This window comes from Dromiciops gliroides, chromosome 1 (genome assembly GCF_019393635.1).
Source record: "Dromiciops gliroides isolate mDroGli1 chromosome 1, mDroGli1.pri, whole genome shotgun sequence".
NCBI lineage: Eukaryota > Metazoa > Chordata > Mammalia > Microbiotheria > Microbiotheriidae > Dromiciops > Dromiciops gliroides.
In genome coordinates, this window is record NC_057861.1 from 78,928,087 (window position 1) to 78,954,774 (window position 26,688).

General features: G+C 41.6%; 1 protein-coding gene across 2 annotated transcripts; it reads right to left on the reverse strand.

The window, feature by feature from the left end:
• Nucleotides 1–326: 326 nt before the first annotated feature.
• Nucleotides 327–26,688, reverse strand: TRMT2B (tRNA methyltransferase 2 homolog B). 2 transcript variants are annotated; one of them, XM_043975627.1, is made up of 13 exons: nt 26,585–26,688; nt 23,826–24,095; nt 21,713–21,767; nt 17,079–17,213; nt 16,695–16,794; nt 13,980–14,050; nt 11,497–11,643; nt 8,919–9,013; nt 8,394–8,602; nt 8,136–8,237; nt 5,898–6,017; nt 5,150–5,249; nt 327–688 (listed from the first exon to the last, which is right to left on the reverse strand). In XM_043975627.1, the coding sequence occupies exons 2-13, from the start codon at nt 24,038–24,040 to the stop codon at nt 562–564; spliced, it is 1,476 nt and encodes a 491-aa protein (XP_043831562.1). In that variant the 5' UTR covers nt 24,041–24,095; nt 26,585–26,688; the 3' UTR covers nt 327–561. The 2 variants fall into 2 exon arrangements, with proteins under 2 accessions (XP_043831562.1, XP_043831563.1); XM_043975628.1 differs by lacking the exon at nt 5,898–6,017.

Sequence of the window (26,688 nt, forward strand, 5' to 3'; positions counted from 1 at the left end):
GGGCAAGTCACTTAACCCCAATTGCTTCACCAAAAAAAAAAAAAAAAGAATGTTGGTTGAATGAATGGATGAATGGATGAGTGGATAAGTGGATAAATGAATGAATCCCCCACTACCAGACAGTGAGGCTCAGATCTTTCTTGACAATTATTAGCTGTGTGATCATGGGCAAGTCATTTTACCTCTCTAAGCCTGTTTCCTCCTCTGAAAAATGGGGATAACACCTATAGTACCCATCTCACAGGATGAGATTTGGTCAAAGATATTGTTCTGTTTAAAACACTTCATAATATAACACAATTTATTGACAATAATTTATTAAGGGCCTACTATGTACAAAGCACGGTGCTAGGTACAGGGTAAGGGTAGGGGAGAGATACAAAAATAATTAAGCCACCATGAATGCACCAGAGCCAAAATAAAGGAAAAGCCTGATTCAGTCAGGAAGCCTTTTATATCCTTTCTTCTTAAGGGAGGAACCAACAACTGTCTTCTCAAGGTATAGCCAAGCTCAAGGCAGCTAATATCCTTAAGGAACAGCCTGTGGTCTAGGATAGCTAATCACCGGGTGAAGAGCATCACCAGCTCACACTGGAGGGAGTGGGGGAACATGTCCACTGGCACAGCTCGTCTCAGAACAAAAGGCTCACCAAGAAGATTCCCATCAGGATCTGAGGGCCGGCACAACCTGCAGACACAAAAGAGTTGGAAAGCATGAAGTATTTGCTTGTGTTAGCATGCTTCAACACTTCAGGAGAAAGAACTGCTCCAAGGCAGGGGCTCTTCACCTGGGCCCCCTGGTCAGTCAGCTAGAGCCAATGGACCCCTACTCAGAGCCATGCTCTTAAATGCATACAATAAAATACTGAAATACAGTAACCCAAATATTTTTAAAACAAGTTCATGGCCTCTAGGTTAAGAACTGTTGCTTTGCAATGGAAACTATTGATAATTATGTAAGGATGAAAAATTTTATAACCAATAATCCCACTATTGGTTTTAGACTCTAAGGAAATATATATTAACTTCCAGTTCTACCTTCTCTCTATAAGGAAGAGTTCAGAGGAACTTGAGAAAATTTGGATGAAGTGATGCAGAAGGAAGGATGCAAAAAGGACAATCTACATGGACTACAACTATACACATGAAGACAATATACAGCTAGGTCCCGATAAATATGGATAAAGATTCCCTGGGAGTAGTCTCATTATTCAAAACCACACTACATATTTGGCTGGAACCAACTACCACATTTTACATAATTATGATTTTAAATAGTACAAATTCAAATACATGAGTCAATATCAGGGGATTTGTTATTTGCAGTAATTGATATAATGATATCAATGATATTTGTTATTTGCAGTAATTGATATCATGGCAAAAATTCAGATAAAAAGCACTGAACTATATTGGCATTAATTTATTGAAATTAAAGCACATGCCTTTCTTTTTTTTGAACCAATACTTGAGTACTAAAGGATAAGGTTGCACACAGTCAGTCACAATCTCTCTTTTGTGGTTTGATTTAACTGTTTTGAGGGATTATACCTAACGGGGACTGTACCTAATTGAACCTGAGATTGTTGGTATTTTGTTTGGATTTCTCAGAAAGAATAAATTTTAAAATGGATCTGTGATTTTATAAGCACTCTACACAACAGGTCCATAGCTTCTCATCCTAAGCAATTCTTACCCAAGTCTTCCCATGAAATTGCCACAAAAGGTCTATGTAACCTGCTATAGGCTATCCCTTATGACCAGGGTATCAAACTCATTGCTCAAACCAGATGAAAATGTAATTGAGAAATGTTTAACAAAATAAATAAAAATAAGACACTGATAATGTTAATTTGTAGTTTTTTTTTTTAATTTTAACTAAAGCCTTTTATTCTATACAACTGTGAAATACAGATTATTTACCCTTTTGGCATTGCAGACTCTGTCAATAATTTGTAGTTTTAAAGTCAACATGCAGCCCAAAACACAGCCAACAGGGATCCATTTCTACTGGAGTTTGATACCAGTGTTATAGGACTCTTAACATTCTAGGTTAACAACCTAGCACTCAGGCTGTCTGTCCATCCTTGGCCCACATTACATGACTAAGGCACTTCCTTTTTTTTTTTTTTGGTGAGGCAATTGTGGTTAAGTGATTTGCCTAGGGTCAGACAGCTAGTAAGTGTGTCAAGTGACTGAGGTCAGATTTGAACTCATGTCCTCCTGAATCCAGGACTGGTGCTCTATCCACTGCACCACCTAGCTGCCCCAGCACCTCCTTTTCTAATCCTGCCTCTCATGCATGAGACTGTTTACACCACTTCTTGTGCACAAGTCATTAGTGGATATATGTTGCAGTTTACTTACCTCTATCACCAAATGCCCTTTGTGTTTCAGGCCATTTTGAATCCTCTAGGGATTGTGGTAGTTCATGATGTGCAGTCATATAGCATAACCAGAAAAATTTTTCTTTTACCTAACCTGTAATTTCACTGGTACTGAGAAATTCTGGTGAAGAAGCACCTACCTCTGTATATTAGCAACTAACCTGTAACTTAAAGTCTTAGAAGTTAGTTGTATGGGGCAGCTAGGTGGCGCAGTGGATAGAGCACCGGCCCTGGAGTCAGGAGTACCTGAGTTCAAATCCGGCCTCAGACACTTAACACTTACTAGCTGTGTGACCCTGGGCAAGTCACTTAACCCCAATTTCCTCACTTAAAAAAAAAAGAAGTTAGTTGTACACTACAAGGTTTTTAAGTGATCACTGAAAGTACTGCACCAAGTTCCCAAATACCATCCAGCTCCCTCTCTCTTCCTTCTGGCTCAATTCAGTGCCCAACTCATTGTCCAATGTCATTATCTGCTCATACTCATCCAACTTTATATCTTAGTTTGGACAATAGTAATCTTAGCCTAGCTGGTGTGGATTATTATGATGATGTCTTTAAAGAGACAATGGATCTCATACAGTAGACTCTGCATCAAGTTCTAGATGGCTACAATTGGCACACTGTCATTAACCAATAGGACAGACCACCTGGAGAACCGCATTATCCAAAGGAAAAGCTTTTTTCATTTGGATTCTGTGCAGGACATCCTTTACAACAGTGGGGAACCCTTTTGGTGACCATACATCTCCTCATTTTATGCCTCCCCTAACAATAATAATCAAAAGATTGTAAACCCAAGCAATCTCTGAGATGGAAATCTGTCAAAGAGCCTTGTATGATCTTGAAATGGGAAATGCTTTGTTGGAGGTCTTGGGTGCATTCATTCTCTGCTGAGCAAGGAAATCAAATATGGGCTGACTTAAGCCAATTTCTGAACCTTTTGGCCTCCTTGTTGTGGCAACTACTTTATATGAGTTAAACTTCCATAGGAACTAGAACATATCCTATGTTGATGTCTTTTATCCATTTCCCCCTTTTTTAAGGATCAATAGCTTGTCTGAATAGGTTGAATTGGCATTATTTTAATTATTTGCAGTACTTTTATTTCATGTTTGAAGGAAAGCACTTTCTCTTCTAATTTCATATTGATTTGACCTTTGTTCTAACAAGCTGATGTTCCAACTACACAAAGACAACTGATTCAGAAATGACTTCCTGATCAGTCATTAGTTGTTTATAATCTATGAGAACAGAATCAATTTCATTCATTGTGATGTTCAGTACATGCCTTACAATTTTTTTCTTGAGGAAAGTTATCACAAAATATACGACTAAAGGTTCTGAGTATCTTACAAGCTTTGGACCTCTTTTGTTCTTTAATCCTAAAATATATTTTTTCCAACATATTTTCCACTGTCCTCCATTTCTACACATTTAGTTTTACCTGTCACACCACCTTTACAATAAATATAGCAATGTATATGGTATCTTAGTGGAACATCTCGTCAAGGTCTTCATAGAATTTCTCTACCACTTTATCTGTGGGAACAGATGGCAGTACATAAATTGAAATTCTCTTTCTGGTAGTTGATTTGTTTTTTTTCCTGTATGCTCATCATGGGTATCAACAGATAACCAAGTATTCCATGAAATGATGAAACCATCTCTATCAGCTTCTTTTGTTGCCTCTCCAAGGAGATCCTGGGAACTATCTTTCTATTTACCTGCAACTTCCTTACATTTCTAGCAAGAACATCAGTTCTGGGGGCAGCTAGGTGGCACAGTGGATAAAGCACCAGCCTTGGATTCAGGAATAACCTGAGTTCAAATCTGGCCTCAGATACTTGACACTTACTAGCTGTGTGACCCTGGGCAAGTCACTTAAACCCCATTGCCCCACCAAAAAAAAAAAAAAAGAACATCAGTTCTTCTAGTAGTATATATCAGTTGTTGGATAAGACCATCACACTTACCAAGTACCAAGTTTACAGATGGCCTAAAAAAGATGTGATTGCTAGTCTTTTAGGCCACTTTTGTTGTAGAAATAGAAGGGAGCCTCATGGGCTAAAGAGAAAAGACATTTTAGATTTTTTTTTTGTAACACAAGTTTCTGTGACCAAAGAATTTACCACCTAACGGTCAACCTGCAGGTGGTCAGTGTCTCTGTACTTAATTAGGCTGGGTCCTCAGACAGAAGACAGTCTATCATTAGAACAAGCCTTAGAGGCCTTCAAGCTTGGAACAAACCTAACAGTATTTCTGCTCTGCTTGCCTAGCCTTGGGGACCCCAGAATCACCTAGAGATCATGTCATATCAGATGAGTACTTACAATCATGGGATCATCAGTTTCAGAGTTAGAAGGGGCTATAGAGGCCTGTGACATCAACTCCCTCACTTTACAGATGAGGAATTTGAGGTACAGAGAGGTTAGATGACTCTGACTCAGAGTTCAAGTGAGAATTTGAACCCAGCTCTTCCTGACTCCAGGTCCAGTGACATATGTGGAGGCCTCTCTCTTATATACTTCTAAAACAGTTTTCCCATACAGCTAGATTATAAACTTCCTGAGAAGCACCCAGTTCTTATAATCCTTTGTCTTAGTAAATTCAAAAGGCTATAGGGGATACAATCATATACTTGGTAAGTAAGCCTAATAAATGCTCCCCAGCCTCTTTCTACCCTTTGTCTTGTTGATTCCTATTATTTCTGCAAGAGGTTATAAGACACAAACAATACTCAAAGCTCAGGTCTTACTTACTCAATGATGTTCTCGATGGATTTACCATAGGGCCTGCAGGAGACAAAAACCAACGTCTGGATGGCTTTGCAGTTTCGTATGTCCTGAACCACTCTGTTACCTGAAGGCAGAAATAGCTTGAAATTAATAGGATGAAATGGAAACTAAAGGCTCCTTTACAGACAGACCCTTGATTCTTTGTGGGAGACAGCCACTGAGAGCCCGCAGCAGAACTACACCCCAGACCACACTGGGTCAGAGGAATGGGCTTCTGGAATGGAGAAAATCCTGAACTCCAGCCTGCCTATAGGAAACTACTGGAAATGCTCTTGGTGTTTTCATGTGGGAGAATGGAAGAACATAAAGCAGGTCAAGAAGCAGGATGAAACTGGAGCACCAAGTGAATACGCACAATGACTACAAAGGCAAAAATCCCTAAAAGAAAGCTAAATTCTGAATAATAACGGGGGGGCGGGGATCATGGAGGTCCCACAGAAGAGATAGCAAAATGGACCTCCCTGGTGTTGGAGAGGTGGGAGGCTACTGGGTAGAATAAATGAATTGTCAGACAGTTTCTGTATAGAATCTTTTGACTTAATTTTTTTGCCTTTGCTGCAGTTGAGGGTTCAATCAGAGGTGGGGGAAGGAATGACTATCATATAAAAACAAAAGGCATCAATAAAAAGTTGTTCATTTGTTTTTAAATAAAGTTAAGTAGCAATGGGAGAAGGGAAAAATATTCTTCAGCAGAGAATCAATCTGCCCTTACTCAGTCCACACTGGGATGGGTCCACCAAAGCCATGAGTGACCGGCCGTCCACCTGGGACTCTAATACCTGTGACATAATCTCCTTCGCATTGCCAGGGCAGGATTCCCAGTTTGTGATGCCTGCAGAGAAGAAAAGCCCTCAGAATGCCCCTCATACCAAACAATGGTGTCCAGAGACCAGGGAAGGAGGATTTTCATCTTTCCTGGGCATGTGTAAAAGCCAGAGCTTTCCCAATTTGTCCCCTGAGCCCCAGCATACCTCTGACTATAGCCAGGATAGTAATTCCCTGTGCTTATAGGGTGCTTGCTTTATACTTTTAAAAATGTTTTAATCTTTTTTTTTAAATTCTGAACTTGAATTTATAAGTAAAACCCAGAAGATGGCAGAGGAAAGACAGTGAGCTCTCAAACTCATGACACAATCGCTCCAAAAAACATCCAAATAATGCCATAGGAAAATGCCTGGAGCAGCAAAACTCACAGAAGAATGTGCTAAAAATTCTGAACTTGACAAAGACCATCTAAAATGAGCATTTCCATTATACCATAGGACAGAAGGATAGGAATATACACACAAAACTAATTTTAATCTCTTTGATATGGAACCTGCTTTTCTTTTCTTTTTTTTTTTTTTTGGTGGGGCAATGGGGTGTTAAGTGACTTGCCCAGGGTCACACAGCTAGTAAGTGTCAAGTGTCTGAAGCCGGATTTGAACTCAGGTACTCCTGAATCCAGGGCCGGTGCTTTATCCACTGCACCACCTAGCTGCCCCCCTTGCTTTTCTTTCTTTTTTTTTTTTTTTAGTAAGGCAATTGGGGTTAAGTGACTTGCCCAGGGTCACACAGCTAGTAAGTGTCAAGTGTCTGAGGCCGGATTTGAACTCAGGTACTCTTGAATCCAGGGCTGGTGCTCCATCCGCTGTGCCATCTAGCTGCCCCACTTTTTATTTTTAAATAAATTCAGTATGTAACTTTCAGAGCTATCCTGCTTGCCTGATTCCTTCTTGCCTTCCTTCTGTTCTCTCTTTTTTTTTTTTGGGGGGGGGAGGTAGATCACAGCCCTAGCTTCCTTCTCCCTCCAACCTTTCCCCCTGACCACCACTGAAAAAGAAAATCATAACCCTTTTAACAAACATGCCTAGTCAAGCAAAACAAATGCCCATATTAGCCCATGTCCAAAAAGGCATGTCTCATTCTGTACCCTGAGCCCATAACCTGCCTGTCAAGAAGTAAACAGCATGTTTCATCACTGGTCCTTTAGAATCATGGCTGATAACTAAATTGATCACAAGGCTTTATATGTTTCAAAGCACTTTCATGTACATCATCTCTTTTGATCCAGCCAAGAGCCTGTATGGGATAGGATAGCAGGATGGATCCTGTTGCCAACTCTTTTTTTTTGTTTGTTTGGTAAGGCAGTTGGGGTTAAGTGACTTTCCCAGGGTCACAGAGCTAGTAAGTGTCAAGTGTCTGAGGCCAGATTGGAACTCAGGTCCTCCTGAATCCAGAGCCATTACTCTAATCCACTGCACTACCTAGCTGCCCCCTGTTACCAATTTTTATATGAGAAAACAGAGAAGGTTAAAAGGCTACTATGTGGAAATGAGATTATGTTTATTCTGTTTAGTCCCAGAAAACAGAACAAAAAGCAACATCAACAAAAGTTGCAGAGAGGGATATTTTGGTACAACATAAGGAAACAGTTCTTGATAAATTAGAAGTGTCCAAAAATGGAATGATCTGCTGTGGAAAGCAGTAGTTTCCATCATAGAAGGTTTTCTAGTGGAGGCAAAAGGAATACTTCTCAGTGAAGTAACAGGGAATTTCTGGTCAAGTACAAGCTAAAATATATGACCTCTAAGGGTCCTTCCAATTCAAAGATTCTGTGAGGCTTGTGTGACACCTACCCAAAATGACAAAGCCTCTTAGTATGCTTTCCATTGTAACAAAACACCTTTGACTAAGAATCTAATGTCCAAAGGGCATACTCCAGGGAAAGTATAGACCTCTGTTGCTGAATATCTCACTAGCTCGCCTCCTACCAAACAGTAGCCCCTTGCTTCCACCTTTTTTTGCCTTATACTGGTAGGTGGAAAGAATTAAGCTGGAGAAAGTAAATGCTGGCCAATTCACAATCTCCACCAGGGGACAACACATTCCCCTTTATCCTTCCCCAATCCACAGCCAAGGAAGTACCTCCACCTCCCAACAGTCTCTGCCCAAAGGGTAATGATCAAACCATTGAAGGCTGCAGTCCACTTAGCGTCCTCCAGCGCCTGCCCTACCAGGCCCATACTGAAGATCTGCGATGTCTGCCTCGCCAGGGAGAGGCCAGTGGCACCTGGAGAAATGAGAGAAACCAAGTAGGGATCACAATGTCCTAGTCCAGTGGGAGCCATTCCAGTAACTTTCAATGCCTAGGAAGGATCTTTTATGGGAGGTGAGTGGTACTGGGGGTTGGCCAGGATGTGGATTCCCAAACAGCAGTGCTACCTACCAGTTCCATGGCTAAAATCAAAGATGACAGTGTTGGAGTCCACTCTACCCAGCTCTCCCACTGTCCGGTAGAGAACTTCTGCTGCAGATGTATTAAGTTGAAAAAAGGCTCCTGGAGAGATTCGAACCTTTAAGCCCAGGATTTCTTCATAGAGGTATGGCTCTCCATCAAGGAGCTGGAAGGGGGTTAGCTGTTGGTGGCGAGGGGTCCTGGTAAGAGAAGACAAGAGAAAAGAGCACCATGGAGACAACAGCACTCATTGGCAATCTGCGCTTCACAGAAGCTCCACTAGTGAATGGAGCCTTCCCCTGGCCACAGGAGCTTGACAGGAATACCCTCCCCAGGAGGAGACAAAGCCCCTCTCCAAGTCTGCACTAGGTTTCGGTTCAAATGGAGGGAGCCCCACTTGGACCTGGCCCTCAGCTCCTGACAGCCTCACTTTTAGGAGCCAGAAACCCAGGCAACCTCAGGCCATCAGCTCCCCAGATGCTCTTTGGGTAGCCATTTGCCATTCCCTGCATTTACCTTTCTTTCACATAAAGTGAGGTCAAGTCGCACACAGCTCCAGGCCCCGTGCAGAAAAATTCCTTTATTTCTTCCTTCTGAACCCAGAGCTCCTCCTGCCCAGAACACAAAACAAGGAGCTAAGAAAAGACCGATCACAGAGAGACCCTGTCTTGGGATCTCAACCACAGGTAGCCCTACACATTAAGGCACTTCTCTGCAGAGATAGGGGTGGCTACTACAGGAACCTTCCCAAAATTACTTCTGTAGAAAGAAGTCATTTCCAAGCCTTCTGGGATGGATCCTGGAGAAATGCTTGGCCAAGCTGGTTATAATAAACCTAAAAATAATGTTTGCCCATGTTACCTTAGAGAACTTAAAAGGTTCTATGGGAGGCAGGGGGCTGAATTGGCTTTCCATGTCATCATGAAGTACAAAGTGCCCACTGGTGTCTTTTACTCTGCTCCATTTCCAACACCAGCTACCCACGCAAAACTTGCCAAGTGTAACAATTGGAGTGACACCACCTGCTAGAGAGTTACTATAGGAAAGCTCTGCCATGAGGAGAAGGCATCTGAGGGCAAGCCACGTGGCTTGGAAGGTCAGTTCCTTGGTGTCAGGAAGTGACATTTGATGTTTCTGGTTTTGACAGGAGGCTTGTGAAATGAAGAACGGGTAGTTCTCTCTCTTTTGTCAGGACCTCATGGGGAGTGGAGCAAAAATGCTGGGTCCCTGAGATAGATACACGTAGACATGTAGGCCTTTTTATCTCTCTTCACCAAATTCTTATGCTCCTTAATAAATGCTTCAAAGTCTAAAACTCTTGCTAAAGCTTCTAATTTACTGGCGACTACTCATTGGATTTTTAGACAGTATAGCCAGATAACAACTTTACACAAGAGACCCTAAGACTCCCTTCTTTCCCTCCTGAGGCCAACACATTCTTTGCTCCCTAATTCATCTATCCATACCAGTTCCATTTCATCTCCAGCCCCTGAAGGCTGAAATTATGCTTGCCAGCCACAAAATCATTTTAACAAAATTCTGCTACAAAAGAATGAGCTGGGGGGGGGGGGGTGCGGAGCCAAGATGGCAGAGGAGAGGCTGTGACTCCCACAAGCTTCAGATAAACCTGTCCACTCACTCCCAAATAATACCATAAAAAAAAAAAAACAAAAGAATGAGCTGGAGATCCCAAGGACTTCATTTCTCCACTAAAACCCTACTTTAATGCAGCTAGGTAATAATAATAATAATAATAATAATAATAATAATAATAATAATAATAATAAAAACAATGACAATGATGAAGATGATACTCATAACTAGCATTTATACAGAGCCTGCTTTATGCAAGGCACTGTGCTAAGCTCTTTACAAATATTATTGGGGCAGCTAGGTGGCCCAGTAGATAAATCACCGGCTCTGGATTCTGGAAGACATGAGTTCAAATCCAGTCTCAGACACTTGACACTTACTAGCTGTGTGACCCTGGGAAAGTCATTTAACCCTCACTGCTCCACCAAAAAAATAAATAAATAAATATTTTTTAAATGAATAGATAGATAGATAGATAAGTCTTGTCTGATCCTCACAACAACCCTATGATATAGGTACTATTATTATCTGAATTTAACAGCTGAGGAAACTGAGGAAGACAGAGGTTAAGCAACTTGCCCAAGTATGCTAGGTGGTTAGGAGGATTAGAGCACCAGACCTAGAGTCAAGAAGACCCAAGTTCAAATTCAGCTTCAAACACTTACTAGTTGTGTCACCCTGGGCAAGTCATTTAAACTCTGTCTGCCTTAGAGTTGAAAAACAAATAGGGAGGTTAGGACAGCTAGGTCCTAAAAAGAGGTACAAAGTTAGGACGCTGATAAAGGTATAGTAGGGGGCAGCTAGGTGGTGCAGTGGCTAAAATCACCAGTCCTGGATTCAGGAGGACCTGAGTTCAAATCTGACCTCAGACACTTGACACTTATTAGCTGTGTGACCCTGGGCAAGTAACTTAACCCTCATTGCCCCCCCTGAAAAAAAAAAGTATAGTTAGGGCACACTAACTAGGTTATAACTGGAATATTCTAGGAATGAATACAGTAAGTTGAGCAGGTTTCCATAGTTTTGCCTAGAGACAGCATACCTTCCCAGGGGACCCTATTTCTCTGATAATTTCCTCATTAGCAATACCTAGTCTACCCATAAACCTTTGCAGTAATGTCGAGCTCTCTAGAAGTATAGCAAAAGAAGAGAGGCGGAAGATCCTGATTCCATACTTTCTACCCCTCAGCTCCCCGAATCTGCAGAGATTTAAGCTGAGAGCATCCCCCACCCAGGACTGCATTTAGACCCCAGTATACCTTTGACACGCATGGGTAAGATGGTTCTCATGACACCACCAAGAGGGTCATGAGGAGATGGTCCCATAACCCAGTTCAAAAACACCAGCACAGTTAAATGGCCTTCATAAGGCATGCCGTAAGGCTCCTCTCACACTCTAACCCAGCATCAGGTTTCTGCCACTGTCACCAGCCAATGGCAGTTCTACTGTTCCCATGGTAGCTGTCTCATGCTACCCAAGGTCAAGCACCACGAGTCCTACCTTACTTAATTCCTGGGGATTGAAGATAATAATGGCCATCGTGTGCCCAAGGAAGGTGGTGCGCACTATGAGCTCATGCCAGGGCTCCCCTTTGGAAGAATCAATGTAGGGACCCAGTGTAGACTGCCGCAGAAAGGCCTCAAAGCACTGAGAAAAAAGAAAACACATAAGGTTGACAAGGATGTAGAACTAGGCATCTAGTCCAACACCCTTTTTTACAAATAAAGAAATTGAGTACTAGAGAGGGGAATAGGATTTACCTAAAGCCACACAGGTAGTAGAGAACAGAGTTGGGACTGAAAGCCAGTCTACCACTACCGCCCAGTTGTAAATCCAATGCTCTTTCCACTACAGGAATAATCTGTCATTTTTAGCTCTGATCAGTAAGCACCTACAATGCTTTGTTTTGTAGAAAACATATGAAGCATATGGCATCCACCTTCCATGACTCTGTATCAGAGAACCTCAATGTTCTTGCTTTCCATACATACCCCAAAGTTTTTCCTTTTGTAGAAGTAGTGATGTCATCTTATTTTTTATATAGCTAGGTCTTGATTGATGCAAATAATGAATCCCCTCTGCATATTTTCTTTGGGATGGAACCAACTGCCATATTTTCACATCATTTCATAATTACATAACTCCAAATGGTGCAAATTTAAAAACACGCAAACACTTCTGCAGATTCAATATTCTCACTAATCAAGATCTAGCTGTAGTAACATTTAATATCCTAAGACAAGGTAGACTGTCATACCTCTGACAGATACTAGTTGTGTGACCATAAGTAAGACACTTAACCTCTTAGTGCCCCCAAACAGCTCTCAGAGACTCTGGGACAGGTCACAATGATCTGCACTGGTGGATGGAGTTTCCATCCTAGGAGTTCCCTGTATGGACGAATTTCTAACCTCTCCAACCCCTCCCTGATAAGAAACAAAAAACTTTCTGTCTTGCATTCATCTTCTTCAGTCAACCATTCCTGGTAAGATACCCCAAGACTTAATTTCTATTCTATTATTTATAGCCAATAGAAGTGATCCCATCTTGTTCATATTAACTCCTATAACCTGATATCTGCTGGGCTGCCCAGTCATTTTTCAGTTGTGTCCAACTCTTTATGACCTTATTTGGGGTTTTCTTGGAAAAGATACTGGAGTGGTTGGCCATTTCCTTCTCCAGCTCATTTTACTGATGAGGAACTGAGATAGTTAAGTGACTTGCCCAGGGTCATACAGCTAGTAAGTGTCTGAGGCCAGTTCAGATGAGTCTTCTTGACTCTAGTGCTCTATCCACTTGACCCAGTGCTCTATCCACTGCTCCACCTAGCTGCCCTTGCTATTAACCTATTACATAATCTAATAGGGTACACAAATAGAATCCCACTTCAAGCATCTCAATAAAGCTTTTTATAAATGCTTGTTGAACCTGACATCCAAAATTCTCACCTTCATAGAAAACCGGTAATGGTGACTAAAATTATAGGGCTGGAGACACATTCTTTGCCTTTACTTCTTTTTTTCCCTCTAAACTCTAAACTCTGTGTCCCACCACTTGGTAGTGGGAGGGGGTTGGACCACATCATGAAGTGAAAAGTACATTATCAATCATGGCCAGCGTACTGATTTATTTTGTTTATAATTTGTGGTAAGGGAGCATTCCATGGGGCATGAGAGATGGGGGGAGGGCACATAGGGAAATGGAAGGAGTTAGAAGCAACAGCAATATAAAATAAAAAACTATCAATAAAAAAAATTAGAGAATAAATGCATAAAATCCATGTAGACCACCCCCATGGTGTGGTGGAAAAGACACTGGATACAAAGTTAGAAGCCCTGGGTTGGAAGCCCAGCTCTACCATCCTCTAGCAGGTTAACACAGAGAAGTCATTTAACCTCTATCGGCCTCAGTTTCCCCACCTATAAATAGGACAAATAATATTTGTATCTTCTACATCACAGGTTTACTCTGAGTAAAGTGCTTTGCAAACCTTGACATGCTACATAAGTGAGTTATTAATTGACTTTTCAGGTACCTGAGTCATTTAAGAAAGGTAGGAGAAAGATGGGAAATAGGCTGAAGCCCCCACGAGGTGATAAGGAAAGCCATGATGAAACGACTAAATATGGGCATATCTCCTATTACCTCCCCACCCCAACACCTCTTTAGGACACCTCTTGATTATGTTTTCCAAATGCCTCTGATAAGAGATGTGATATGACTACAACTCTGCCAGGCATTTATCTCCCTATTCCATTCTTAGTCCCTTTCAAATGCCCCTGATACAGATGCAAATAGAGCCCCCTTCCTATTGGGTCACCCTTTCTAGCTCAGAGCTGGTGAGCTGAATGGTGCACCAATAGAACGAGCCCCAACCCCTGGAAGTCACTGGAAGCTAACACCCCCATCTTCTCAGCCACTACCTAGCTACTACACACAGCAATGCTTGGTGTCATCCCCAAGAAGTCCTTGCCCCTTCTTACCTGTGCTACCTGGTTGTGCTTTTCAGGGATATCTTTCAGATGGCTAGGTTTTACGCAGAAAATATTCGACCCTAAGGTAAGACAAGGGTTTAGTTCTACCATTTTCTTCCAAAGTTTTCTGGAAACAATACCCCACAACCCCAATTCCCTCTTTCAACAGGCAAAGAAATGCATAGCCCAGGGAAGTCCTACCTAGCAGAGGAAACCCCACAGCACTAAATCCTGAGCCATTAAGTTAGCTTTTCTTAAAATGATCTACTAATGCTATCCTCTGCCCTAGTCAGACCACATCTGTACGATTGTGTTCAGTTCAAGGTCCAGATTTTAAAATGATAAGCCAGAGTGCATCCAGGAGGGTAACCAGGACAATGAAGGGCTTAGAGTTCATCAGTTAAAGGAAATGAGGTTGTAAAGCATGGAGAAGAGACGGTCAGGGGTTAGACATAACAGATGTTTTCAAGCAGTGGAAGGGCTTCCAACATAGAAGAGGGTAAACTTATTCCTCTGGGCCCCAGAGGGTAGAACTAAGGGCAACGCATGGAAGCTTCAAAGAGGCAATTTGTGGCTTGATCTAAGGAAAAGCTTCCTAATACTTAAAACTGTCCCAAAGTGAAACAAGCTACCTCAGGCAGTAGTACAGAGTCCTCCCTGGAAGTCTTCAAACCAAAGTTAGATGAAGACTGAGAGGGCCCACGGTAGGAGGGCCTCTTGTTCAAACATGTGCTGCCCTGGATGGCCCCTGAGGGCCCCTCCAGCTCTGAAATTCAGTGGGTCAATGATACGTGGCTTTCTTTTTCCTTGGAAATGTTTCACTGACATGATAGATTTAGATAGATTAGATAGATGGATGGATGGATGGACAAGAGATGGATGATAGATAAGATGACAGATAATAGATGGATGATAGATTTCCTTGTCACTTTCCAATGACTGCCCTTCCCTCCATACCCATACGATAGAACCCATGACAAGTAGCCAAGACAAATCCACACCTTAGCCATGTCTGAGGATATCTGCCCCAGTCTGCACCTGAAGTCCACCACTTCTAAGCAGAGAGGAATGAGATATGTTTCACTGTTTGTTCCCTAAAGCCACAATGAATCACTGCATTGATAATAGCTAACACATATAGAGCACTTTTGAAGTTTACAAGTATCACCTCATTTGCACTTAACACTTACTAGCTGTGTGACCCCAGGGCAAGTCTACAATGTGTCAGGCACTGTATAAGTATTACCTCATATGATCCTCATAACAGACTTGGTAGATAGGTACTATAATTATCCCCACTTTAGAGATGACGAAACAGAGACAAGAGGTTTTAAGTGACTTGCCCAGGGTCACACAGCTAGTGTCTGAGGATAAATTTGAACTCAGGTCCTCTCGACTCCAGGTTCAGTGCTCTATTCACTGAGCCACCTAGCTGCCTATCAAGTTTTAGAGTCTTTCAAAGCTATTTTCCCTGATACTTGTTCAACCTAAGACTTGCCAAAATAGCAAATTATATGCTTCCCCCCACCAACTTTACAGTAAACAGCAGTTGTTTATTCTACTGCTCAGTTAGTACTTTTCACAAAGGTGAGATAAAAGCACCACAAACCCTGACCTGACGACTTCCACTGTAAGGGCCATAGATCCTATATAGAGCATCTCATTTTATTTTATTTTATTTTATTTTATTTTTTGCGGGGCAATGAGGGTTAAGTAACTTGCCCAGGGTCACACAGCTAGTAAGTGTCAAGTGCCTGAGGTCGGATTTGAACTCAGGTCCTCCTGAATTCAGGGCTAGTGCTCTATCCATTGCACTGCCTAGCAGCCCCCTAGAGCAACTCATTTTAAATGACAGCATTTGGTTCAATGGGAAATCCCAGAAGTCTGGGAATGGAAACAGATGGAGCATAATGGGATTAACTTCTCCTGCCATCACTCTTCCCTCCCACTATTCACCTGCTGTTCCCTGACCTCAACACTCCATCTCCCACCTCCATGCTTTTGTACAGGCTATCCTCCCTCCATGCCTGGGATGCACTCCCTCTTCACCTGTCTTAGAATCCTTAACTTCCTTCAAGGCTCAGCTCACATACCAACTCCTACAGAAAGTCTTTCCTGTTCCTTTTAGCAATGAGCGCACGCTCCTTTCTCATATTATCATATTTTATACATGCATGTGCATGTCATATATGTATATACATATGTATATTATATATACACAATATAATATGGTGCATATACATGCATGTATCTATACATACATGCAAAACACACACACACATCTGTGTACATGTTGTATTCCCCCAGTGGAATGTAAGTTCCTTGAAGGCAGAAACTGTATTTCCATTGGTATCTGTACCCCCAACACAGGGCCCTACACATAGTAGGTACTTAATAAATGCTGGTTAAGTCAACTTTGGAGAATAACATGAGCAAAAGGCAGTAGGTGTTCTGCTGCTTTCTAAGAGAGTTTCAAAATGAAAAAGGTCATTGCCTTTGGAATGAGGAGGCTGTTCCAGGGATGGAAGACAGAACAGAAAAGGAAAACACAATTATGATCAGAGTTGAGCAGAGCCAAGAACCTCTCCTGCCCCCAACTCTGTTCTCTCCTGGTTACTCCCCAAAGGCCTGGCATTGTTATGGTGCACGCTCTATTCTCCAGGGGCCCTCCCCTTCCGCCAGGGTCCTTGGTTCATTATTTTTCCCTGTCACAGGTTGACTCACCTTTCCAAGACTTCAGGTAGTACCCCACGGTCTTTAGGTTGCCATCTGGTCCTCGGTTTATAGAGAAGGATGATTTATTTCTGTAACCATCGATGACAGGCTGTCAGGGGTATAAAGGAGATGGGGGAAAAGCAGGTCAAAGAAAGCCAAGGTTGAAAAATATTAAAAGGAAGGAGAAGCCTTCCTTCAGATGTAATCAAATGATGAAGTGCCTAGCTGTTCAGGAAGGTAGATCATCAGAAGGAGCCTATGGTGGAAAGGGCCCAAACACAACAGAAAACCTCTGACTCCAGCCACACAGGGAGCCTTCATTAGGCCCTAGAGCTTCTGGGCCTCAGGGGAGGGGGTTTCCATTAGATACAAAACAGGAAGGCGGGAACTTACAGAAGGGATAAAAGGATGGAGAAGAGAACACAGCCTCTCAGATTTTGCTGCAGCAGGCTTTGAGTCACCAGTGCCAATCTTGCGAAGGCGAATTTCTAGGGTCTCCAGATTTTTCTTCAGACTTTCAAATTTCACCTGTGATGGGTAAAAATAAACAAGGGTTTATCTGGTCATGCTACTTACTCCTTGGCTCAAAATGTTTTCAATGGATCCCTATTGCCCACCAAATAAAGTTAAAACTCCAATTCGAGGCCTTCCATAACCCTAATTCTGTATCTGTCAAATTCCCCTCCTCCATTTTTAGGCAGCTTGGTGGCACGGTAGCTAGAACACTGAATTTGGAACCAAGCAGATGTGAGTTCAGATTCAGACTTAAGACACTTACCAGGGGTGTGATCCTGGGCAAAAACGGGTAAAATTAAAGCACCAAATAATAGCTAACATTTGTATAGCACTTACTGTGTCAGCACTTTAGAACGATTATCTCATATGATCCTCACAACAACCCTGGGAGGTAGGTGTCATTACTATCTTCATTTTATACAGAAGAAAACTGAGGCAGACAGAGGTTATGTGACTATCTCAGGGTCACAGGCTTGCTGGGAGAATCAAATGAAATAACATATGTAACAAAATGTACAGTGGGATCTTCTCTACATCTTTTAATAAAATGTGTCAAGATGCAGCCTACTGTGCAAGAGGTTACCTGTTCCCTACTAATACCTTCATCAAAGATGGTCCTTGATGTGTTTTTTTAGATGATTATCAAAACAATTATATACAGACAAGAAAATGGAGATGTAGGTCAATTTTTGTTGATATTTCTTCAGTCATTTTTTTTGTACTAATAAAGACCTGAGGTTTTATTGTATTTTGTTGGGTTGGGGTTTTTTTTTATGACTTTTGTTATCTTTCCTCCCTTAGGATACCCTATGAATCAATCCTTCAAAGGCCTCACAATTATATCACCTCTAGCACTGATCTTTTCTCTGTACACTTGGTCCAATTTGACTGCTTTTCTCATTTTTTTATTCTTTAGTGTCATTTTTACTTCCTCTATAAGCACATCTGGGACTAGGTTGTTTAAAGTCCAACTATAGAGGATCTACTGTCCTTGACAGTTAAAAAAAAAAAACAAGAACACCTAGCACATAGTAGATACTTAATAAACACTGCTTGATTGCTTATAAAAAATATTTGCAAAAAATATATATTTGCAGATCTTTTCCATTCTTCTATTTGTTGCCCTCCTTCCTATTTCATCCTTAAATGTCCCTGGAATGACTTTGCTTAAGTGAGTCTTTTGACAAGCTTTCTTTAAACTGAGTTTACCCTCCACTGCTTCTCCTTGCTTTGAGGCAATACTGTTCATAACTTTTCATCATTTTCCAGATCATCTCTAAGATTTTACAAGCAAATTTATATTCTAAACCAGTGTTATTCTCAGTTGTCCTGTCTCTCCACTTGACAAATAAGTCAAGTGTTTGCTGACGAAAGTGCTTTTTAGGCTTCTTTTGTTTTCTTGTTACGTCAACTGATTTATACTGGCAAAACACTTGTATGAAATTTTTGTAATCAGGATCAATGTCCTTTCTTTCATTTATTATCCATTTTTATCATTAATAACTTGTTTGAATAGATCAAAGTTAAGTTGCTTCAACTGCACATCATTTCTTTTTCTCACTTTTATTCTTTTTTCTAGCTTTGTACTGCCTCAATACCTCATCATGGGATGGTAGTAACCCAAGGTTCTTGAAGTCTATGTCACTGGACCATAAGCTTTGAGTGTAGACCTAGCAACAGATCAAGTCAAGTTTTCCAAGGACCAGCATAGCTTAGAGCACAGAAACTCATCATCAGTAGGTTGACCACTTAGTGATGAATTCCTTAGCCATGACATTCCACAAAAATAGGCAAAATACAAAATGGAGGAACTCAATCATATCAACCACTACACTGTGAGCTCCTTGAGAACAGAGACTATTTTTTGCCTTTCATTGTATTCCTGGGGCTTAGCAGACTACCTGGCACATAGTAGGTGCTTAACAGATGCTTGCTAACTGACACTGATAAACGAAAAAAGCAAAGCCACAAGAATATATATAATGACTACAACATGGTAAATGAAAAATTCAATAAAAAGGAAGACAGGCAAACTCTGAATAATTGAAAAACCAATAAACTCCCCCAAGAACGAATAATGAAATATACCTCTGCCCTCAGGATAGAGTAGCACTTACTAGTAGAGAATGTCGTGTTTAAAATTATGTAAAATTATAGTGCAAACTCAGAGACACAGAGCCACGAGTCAGGGCTATTTACTGACTTAGAAAACTACACATTGGGGCAGCTAGGTGGCGCAGTGCCCTGGATTCAGGAGGACCTGAGTTCAAATCCGGCCTTGGGCACTTGACACTTACTAGCTGTGTGACCCTGGGCAAGTCACTTAACCCCAATTGCCTCACCAAAAAAAAAAAAAACCAAGAAAACTACACACTAACGTTATCTATATCATATTATATCATTATTTATCTTGTTAAATATTTCCCAAATACATTTTTATCTGGCTGCAACAGGGCTTAACATCTCTAACGTAAAATATAGTCATTGGTTCCAGCCCAACGGAAATGTATTGTTGTTATTCATCAGTCATTTCTGTCCAGCTCTTTGTGACCTCATTTGGTATTTTCTTGGCAAAGCTACTGGAATAGTTTGCCATTTTCTTCTCCAGTTCATTTTACAGATGAAGAAACTGAAGTAAACAGGGTTAAGTGACTGCCCTGGGTCACACAGCTAGTAAGTGTCTGAGGTCAGATTTGAACTCAGGAAGATGAATCTTCCTGACTCCAGGCCTGGTACTCAATCCACTGTGTACTCTACCTGCAATGCAAATTTTTAAAATGTGACTTTTTCAGCAGGGAGGGGTGAAAGGGAGAATTCATTATCTGCACTAATTAGGACCTAGCCATACATTACTATACACAGTACTGAGTGTTTCTATTATTCTTTCTCATACAAAGTTTCATTTGGGAAGGAATAAAGAAGGAAAACTGGGGCAAATGGAGGTTAAATGACTTGACCAGGATCATACATCTAATCTTTATCTGAAGCTTCATTTGAACTCTGGTCTTCCTGACTCCAGGACTAGTGCTCTGAGCCCTATGGTATTACTGAGCTGCCTCTAAGGGGATCACCATAAAGGAAAGACAAAGGACACCAATAAAAGGCATTCTTTTTTTTGCTGGGCAATGGGGGTTAAGTGACTTGCCCAGGGTCACACAGCTAGTAAGTCAAGTGTCTGAGGCCGGATTTGAACTCAGGTACTCCTGAATCCAAGGCCGGTGCTTTATCCACTGCGCCACCTAGCCGCCCCCAATAAAAGGCATTCTTAAAAAAAAAACTGATATGACTTCATATGTATAATTGATAACATCTTGTTTCCCTTCTCAATGGATGGGGGAGGAGCAGGAGAGAGGGAGAGAATTTAAAAATAAATTAATTAAAAATATGGAAACAATATTTACATATCCACTATAAATGACAGGAGACACTATAAGAAGTTGTAGTTAAATGAGAAAAGTCAGCTCATGTGTTCTTCATGATCACCAAAAATGTTCATGGGACCCTTGGTCATCTTACTTTACAATGCTCATTACTGGGAAGGGACTGGAAGGAAACAAGTATTTATTCAGTGCTTGGCACTGTGCTAAGTGCTGTACAAAGATCTCATTTGATCATGATAAATTTCCATGAAGATAAATCATGAGAGGCAGCTGAGCAAAGGAAATAGAAGGCTGGCCTTGGAGTCAGGGAGCCCTGGGTTCAAGTCCTTCCTTTGATACTTACTAGATGTGTGACCATGGGTACATCCCAGGGAACAAACAATCTATGGCCCTAAGTAAGACATGAGTTGTCAATCTTAGTTTTGACACAGAGTTCCCTAAATCACAGGTCTGCCTGCCTGCCCCACTTCCCCTAATAGAAGTAACTGTTAATTTGGAAGACCACATCTGTTGGAGAGGATGAGGAGGTAGACAAACTCTATGGAAAATTCATGTAAAGATTTCTGAAGCTTGAGGCAAGGGAACCTAGTCGCTAGGTTATAGGCATAGGAAAATTTCTTCTGATTAGTTGGTTCTTCCTAGAACTTCCACTTTAAAGAAAATACACAAGTCAGCCACATCTTCATTCCTCTCCTCACTTTCTCTACCTTGTCCCTTCCTGCTTATCTTCTCTCCCCGGCCTCCTTAGCTTCCTTTTATATGTTTTCTTCCCTCATTAGAACATAAGCTCCTTGAAGGCAGGACCATCTTTCTGCTTGTATTTGTATTTCCCATGCTAAGAACAGTTCCTGGCATATAGCAAGTGCTTAATAAATGTTTGTTGACTTGACCCAACATGCGGGTAACTGAATATAATCAAAGGGAAAGGAAAAGATGGAAAGGAGCCAAGTATGGTATCCCTAGAGACCAAAGGTTGCTCTTGACAGCCAGACAGTGCACTGCCCACAATCAAGGGTCTTCTTCAGCCTTCTCTGAGCCAGGGGACAGCTCTCCTTTTTAAAGCCTCCTAGGCTGCTTCCTACCCCCAGAAAATTCTAGCACCATTCACCCTCAAGGCAATGAGGCTCCTACCTTCAGTTGTTCCTCATAGTTCAGTCTCCACAAGGGTAACATCTGATCTGCTAACCTAAAAGAAAAAAAAGCTAGGCTTGAGCTTCATTCATTCAATCATCCATCAAAGACTTCTCAAATGCTTCCCATATACAAGATAGTATCCAAGTTCTGAACTGAAGTTCCCACTATCACCTCCACTATGGTTGACTTGTCTCATGCTCCCAAGAAGATGGGGATTATGGAGTCCCAACTGGGTAATGAGACCTTTCTCAAATTGTACACTTAAGCCCAACAGAATAGGTAGACAACACAATGTCAAGATGGAAAAACAGGCTCAGCACACAGATAAATCTGAATGTGACAAATCACATTCTAAAAAGATTTACCATATAGTTCCCTTAAAGAATAATCCCGGGGCAGCTAGATGGCACAGTAGATAGAGCAACGGCCCTGGAGTCAGGAGTACCTGAGTTCAAATCTGGCCTCAGACACTTAATACTTACTAGCTGTGTGACCCTGGGCAAGTCACTTAACCCCAATTGCCTCACTTTAAAAAAAAAAAAGAAAACAAATGCAAAAAGAAGGAAAGTTTTTAAAAAGTATGCTTCAATCTACACTCAGAATTCATCAGTTCTCTTTCTATAGGGAAATGACATCTTTCATCCTCAGTCTTTTGGAATTTTCTTTGATCATCATCTAGATCAGAGTAGCTAAGTCTTTCACATTTGGTCATCCTTACAATATGTCCAATGTTTTCCTTGTGCTGCTCATTTCACTTTGCATCACTTCATATAAATTTCTCCATATTTTTCTGAAACCATCATGCTCATTTTTTTATAGCACAATAGTATTCCATTATATGTCTAAAATGGTTTGGAAAAGGTAATGGCAAACCACTCCAGAATAATCCCCAAATGTGGATCTCTGTCTCTCTCTGTCTCTCTCTGTCTCTCTCTCTGTCTCTCTCTCTCTCTCACACACACACACACACACACACACACACACACACACACACACACACAAATGGATACATATACCCATTTATATATACATTAGAATATAATATGTACTATAATGTATAATAATGCTATACTATTTATGCCATAATATGTTATAGAATACTATTATATATGTGAAATATATTGTTTCATATCTATGTGTATATAATAGGTATGTCTATATGCACAACATGCATGTTACACATACATGTACATCACATACAAACACATGCACACAAATAATTTTAAGAATAAACCCCTTAATGCAAAAACATAGGAAATAAGAAAAAGGGCAAAATGCATATTAATAAATGCTTTCTTTTTCTTTTTTTGGTGTGGCAATGAGGGTTAAGTGACTTTCCCAGGGTCACACAGCTAGTAAGTATCAAGTGATTGAGGCTGAATTTGAACTCAGGTCCTCCTGAATCTAGGGCCGGTGTTTTATCCACTTCGCCACCTAGCTGCCCAATAAATGCTTTCTTAATAACTGACATTTACAAAGTACTTGGAAGTCCGCAAAGTACTTTACTTACAATATCTCATTTAATAGCAACCCTATAGGGTAAGGTATTATAGTTATTGTTCCCATTTTACTGATGAGGAAATTAAGGTGCACTGAGGTTAAGTGCCTTGCCTACAATCACACAGATAATAAGGGGCAGTACCAGGACTGGAACCCAAATTCAAGGTCAGTATTCTGTCTACTACACCAAGGGGAAAAATAGTGATCCATCTAATACACTGAAAACATAATTTGATTTACATGTAAATTTTCACCAACACTCTATCACTTTAAATGGGGAATGCCATGACTACCATGGAGCCCAGAGCACATTATTTACTTCTAACCTATCCAGTCTCTCTCTGGATTTCAACCTTTCTGTCTTGGCCGCTTCTAGCAGAGAGATCCCTCTGTTCAACCCCTTGCCAAGAACTTCCTTATCCCCAAGAAGGTATTCCATGGTCCAAAGGCCTCCCATAAGGATTCCCCTGACTTGTCTAAGTCAGCAGCTTAAGGAGGCTTGCTTAAGATGTCTCCACAGACTCATGTGATATGATACAGACATATAAGAGGAGACACAGATTCAGGCCCCTTCAAAGGGAAGGAAGGACAAAGACTGATGCACCCTTACCTTTCCCGCCAAAAACTAAGATTTTGGCTTGATTCATCCTTCCAGTTTGTTCTCTCTCTTGGCTTCCCCTCACCCATGACATCTGTGACATTTCCCTCACATGCTGTGCTCAGAAATGCCCAAGGCCAACCTTTTGGCTGGCGGGCACCCCAGGGAAGCGACCTCACTTTGGAGAAAAGAGCCATCCTGAAAAGGAAGGATCTTTGGTTGGCCATGGGGTTCCCTCCACTGGTCTTTGGCTGGTCAGGAACACGCCTAGCCAACGGAGCTCTGAAATGGAAACAAACAATTCTTCTCAATATTTCCAACAAAAGAAACACAATGGATTTTACTTGTATGATAACAAAAGTTGTGAAATTATATTACTGGGCCCCCAAGAGTAAGATCAATAGGCCAAACTAGAGAAGGGAGAATCAGAAATAGTGGAACTCAATAATCTGATATTCAATAAATACAAAATAGTAAAGTACTTTGGAAAGGACTCTCTATTTGACAAAAACTGCAGAGAGAACACCAGAAAGCAGTCTGGCAGAAATTAGGCTTAGACCAACATCTTACACCATATGCCACAATAAATTCAAAATGGATATGAGACCTGATTAAATATTATACTATAAGAAAATTAGAAGGAATTACTAGACCCCAAATCCAGTTCAAAGTAACTCTTTCTGAACATATTTCCCTAGGCAGACCCACCCCAAATCCTCACAATAGTCTATGAGCAAACATTTATTTCACCTTCTCTATGAGAGACAGCATGACATAGTGGAAAGAATACTGAATTAGAGTCAGTAGACCTAGGTTGGAATTCTATTTTACATACCTGTACTAGTTGTGTGACTACTGGTAACTCAGGTAATAACAATAATTTTATCGATAATAGCTAACATTAATATAGTGCTTTAAGGTTTTTAAAGTGGTTTTTGTGTTTCATTTGAGCCTCACAGTAACCCTGTGGCCTAGGTGCTATTTTAAACCCCATTTTACAGGTTAGGAAATTGAGGCTGAGAAGTTAAGCACTTGTTCAGGGTCACACAGCTAGTGTCTGAGGCAGGATTCAATTCCAGATTTCCATGATTCTGAGTCCAGTGCTCCATCCACTATACTATCCTGTCTCCCTCCCTGACACTATCCTCCTTTTATGGTAAGCTTTCAGAGTCTCAGTTTCCTTTCCTGTAAAGTGGGCATAATAATTGCTATACTATCTGCCTCACAGCATTGTTAGGAGGAAAGCATTTTGCAAACTCTAAAGCATTATGTAAATGTGAGTTGTTATTATTACTAAGTATTTACAAAGTCCAAAGCACTGGGCTACATGACATAAGAGATACTAAGATGTGAAAAATATGGTTATCACCTTCAAAAAGGTTATAATCTATTTAGGAGGGTAAGATGTGAAAATATTACATGTGCTAGATGTGTGATTTCCTCACTATGGGGACTCCTGGCCCCTTTATTGTGAGAACTCCCTCTTCCAACACAGGTCACAAACAATCTCAGAGTCACTTAAAGAGTTATTATCTGAGACACACAAAAGTGCAATGAGTTGCCCAGGGTCACACAGTAAGGCTGAGAAGCAGGGGTCCCTGATTCTAAGGGACTCTATCCACTGCCACACTCACACTAAAGTATATGCTGCATTTATTTTCGATTACAAGTTCAAAAAAATGGCTAGGGAAGGTTTGGACTGACAGGTAGTCTCCCAGAAGGGATTGGACTTTAGCAAGGTTCTGATGGATGAGTAGGCATTAGGTGGGAGAGAGGGAGGATATTTCAGGAATAGAAAATGTCACGAGCAAACAAAATGGATGAGGTATTCAGGGAATATTAGGTTGAATAGTCTAGATAGAATACAGGTTTTTTATTAGGGAAGAGGAGATGCCTGGAAAAGTTAAGTTGAAAGCAGATCATCAAGCGCCTTGGATACCAAGGTAGGGATTCTCAATTCCAATGAGTAGACAATGAAGAGTCACTTAAGATTTTAAGCAAGGGACATGAAGTGCAAAAAAAGAGAGGTAGAATTTGGGATCAAAATATCTGGATTCCAATCCACCTTCTACCAATGACTAGCTATCTGATCTGGGCTAAGCAATATAACCTCTCGGAGCTTTAGTACCCTATAGGCCTCCAGTGATAGGACTTGCTAGGGGTTAAGGAAGTAGACTATAAGGTAAGAGTGCATTGGCAACAACTCCATTGCTGAATTACGTTTTGATGTGAAAAGGAGAGGTACTGGATGGTGGCATGAGGGAAGGTCATGGAAGAAAGAATGCTGGACTTGGGTTCACTTTCCTTCCCTGAGCCTCAATTTCCTCTTTTGTAAAGTGGGGATAAGAGTACCACCTATGGTCCCTACCTCAGAGAGCTAACTACAAGGAAAACCCCAAAGGGGGTCCAGAAGAGTTGGACACAGCTGCAAAACCACTGAACAGCACCGGATAGTGGGCAGCCACGAAAACGTGGACCTCCTGATCCAGTGGGGCAGGGCTTCACGTCCCGGCCATAGCACCCAGAGACCCGTGGCCAGTCCCTCCTTCCCGACATAGCTCAGGGGACTCCTGTCCCCCCCACCCCAATCCCCCAGGCCTGGAAGAGGAGGTGCGGGTAAGGGGCTGAGGGAGTGAGGGATGCGATCCCGGGGGTAATGGGGAGCCAAGGTTGTGCAGAGGCAGCGAGAGATGGCAGAGAGGCAGCGGCTACCGAGGGCACTCAGTGGCCCTGGCGATGCTAGCTCCGCCACCGTCTGTCCCCAAACGCACCTTGGGCCGGTTCCACGGCGCTTCCCACCGCCGCCCAACCCCTCCTTCCCTTTGCGGCGCGGCGCTGCGCCTGCAGCAATCGCGGCGGGTCTTCAGCGTCGCCG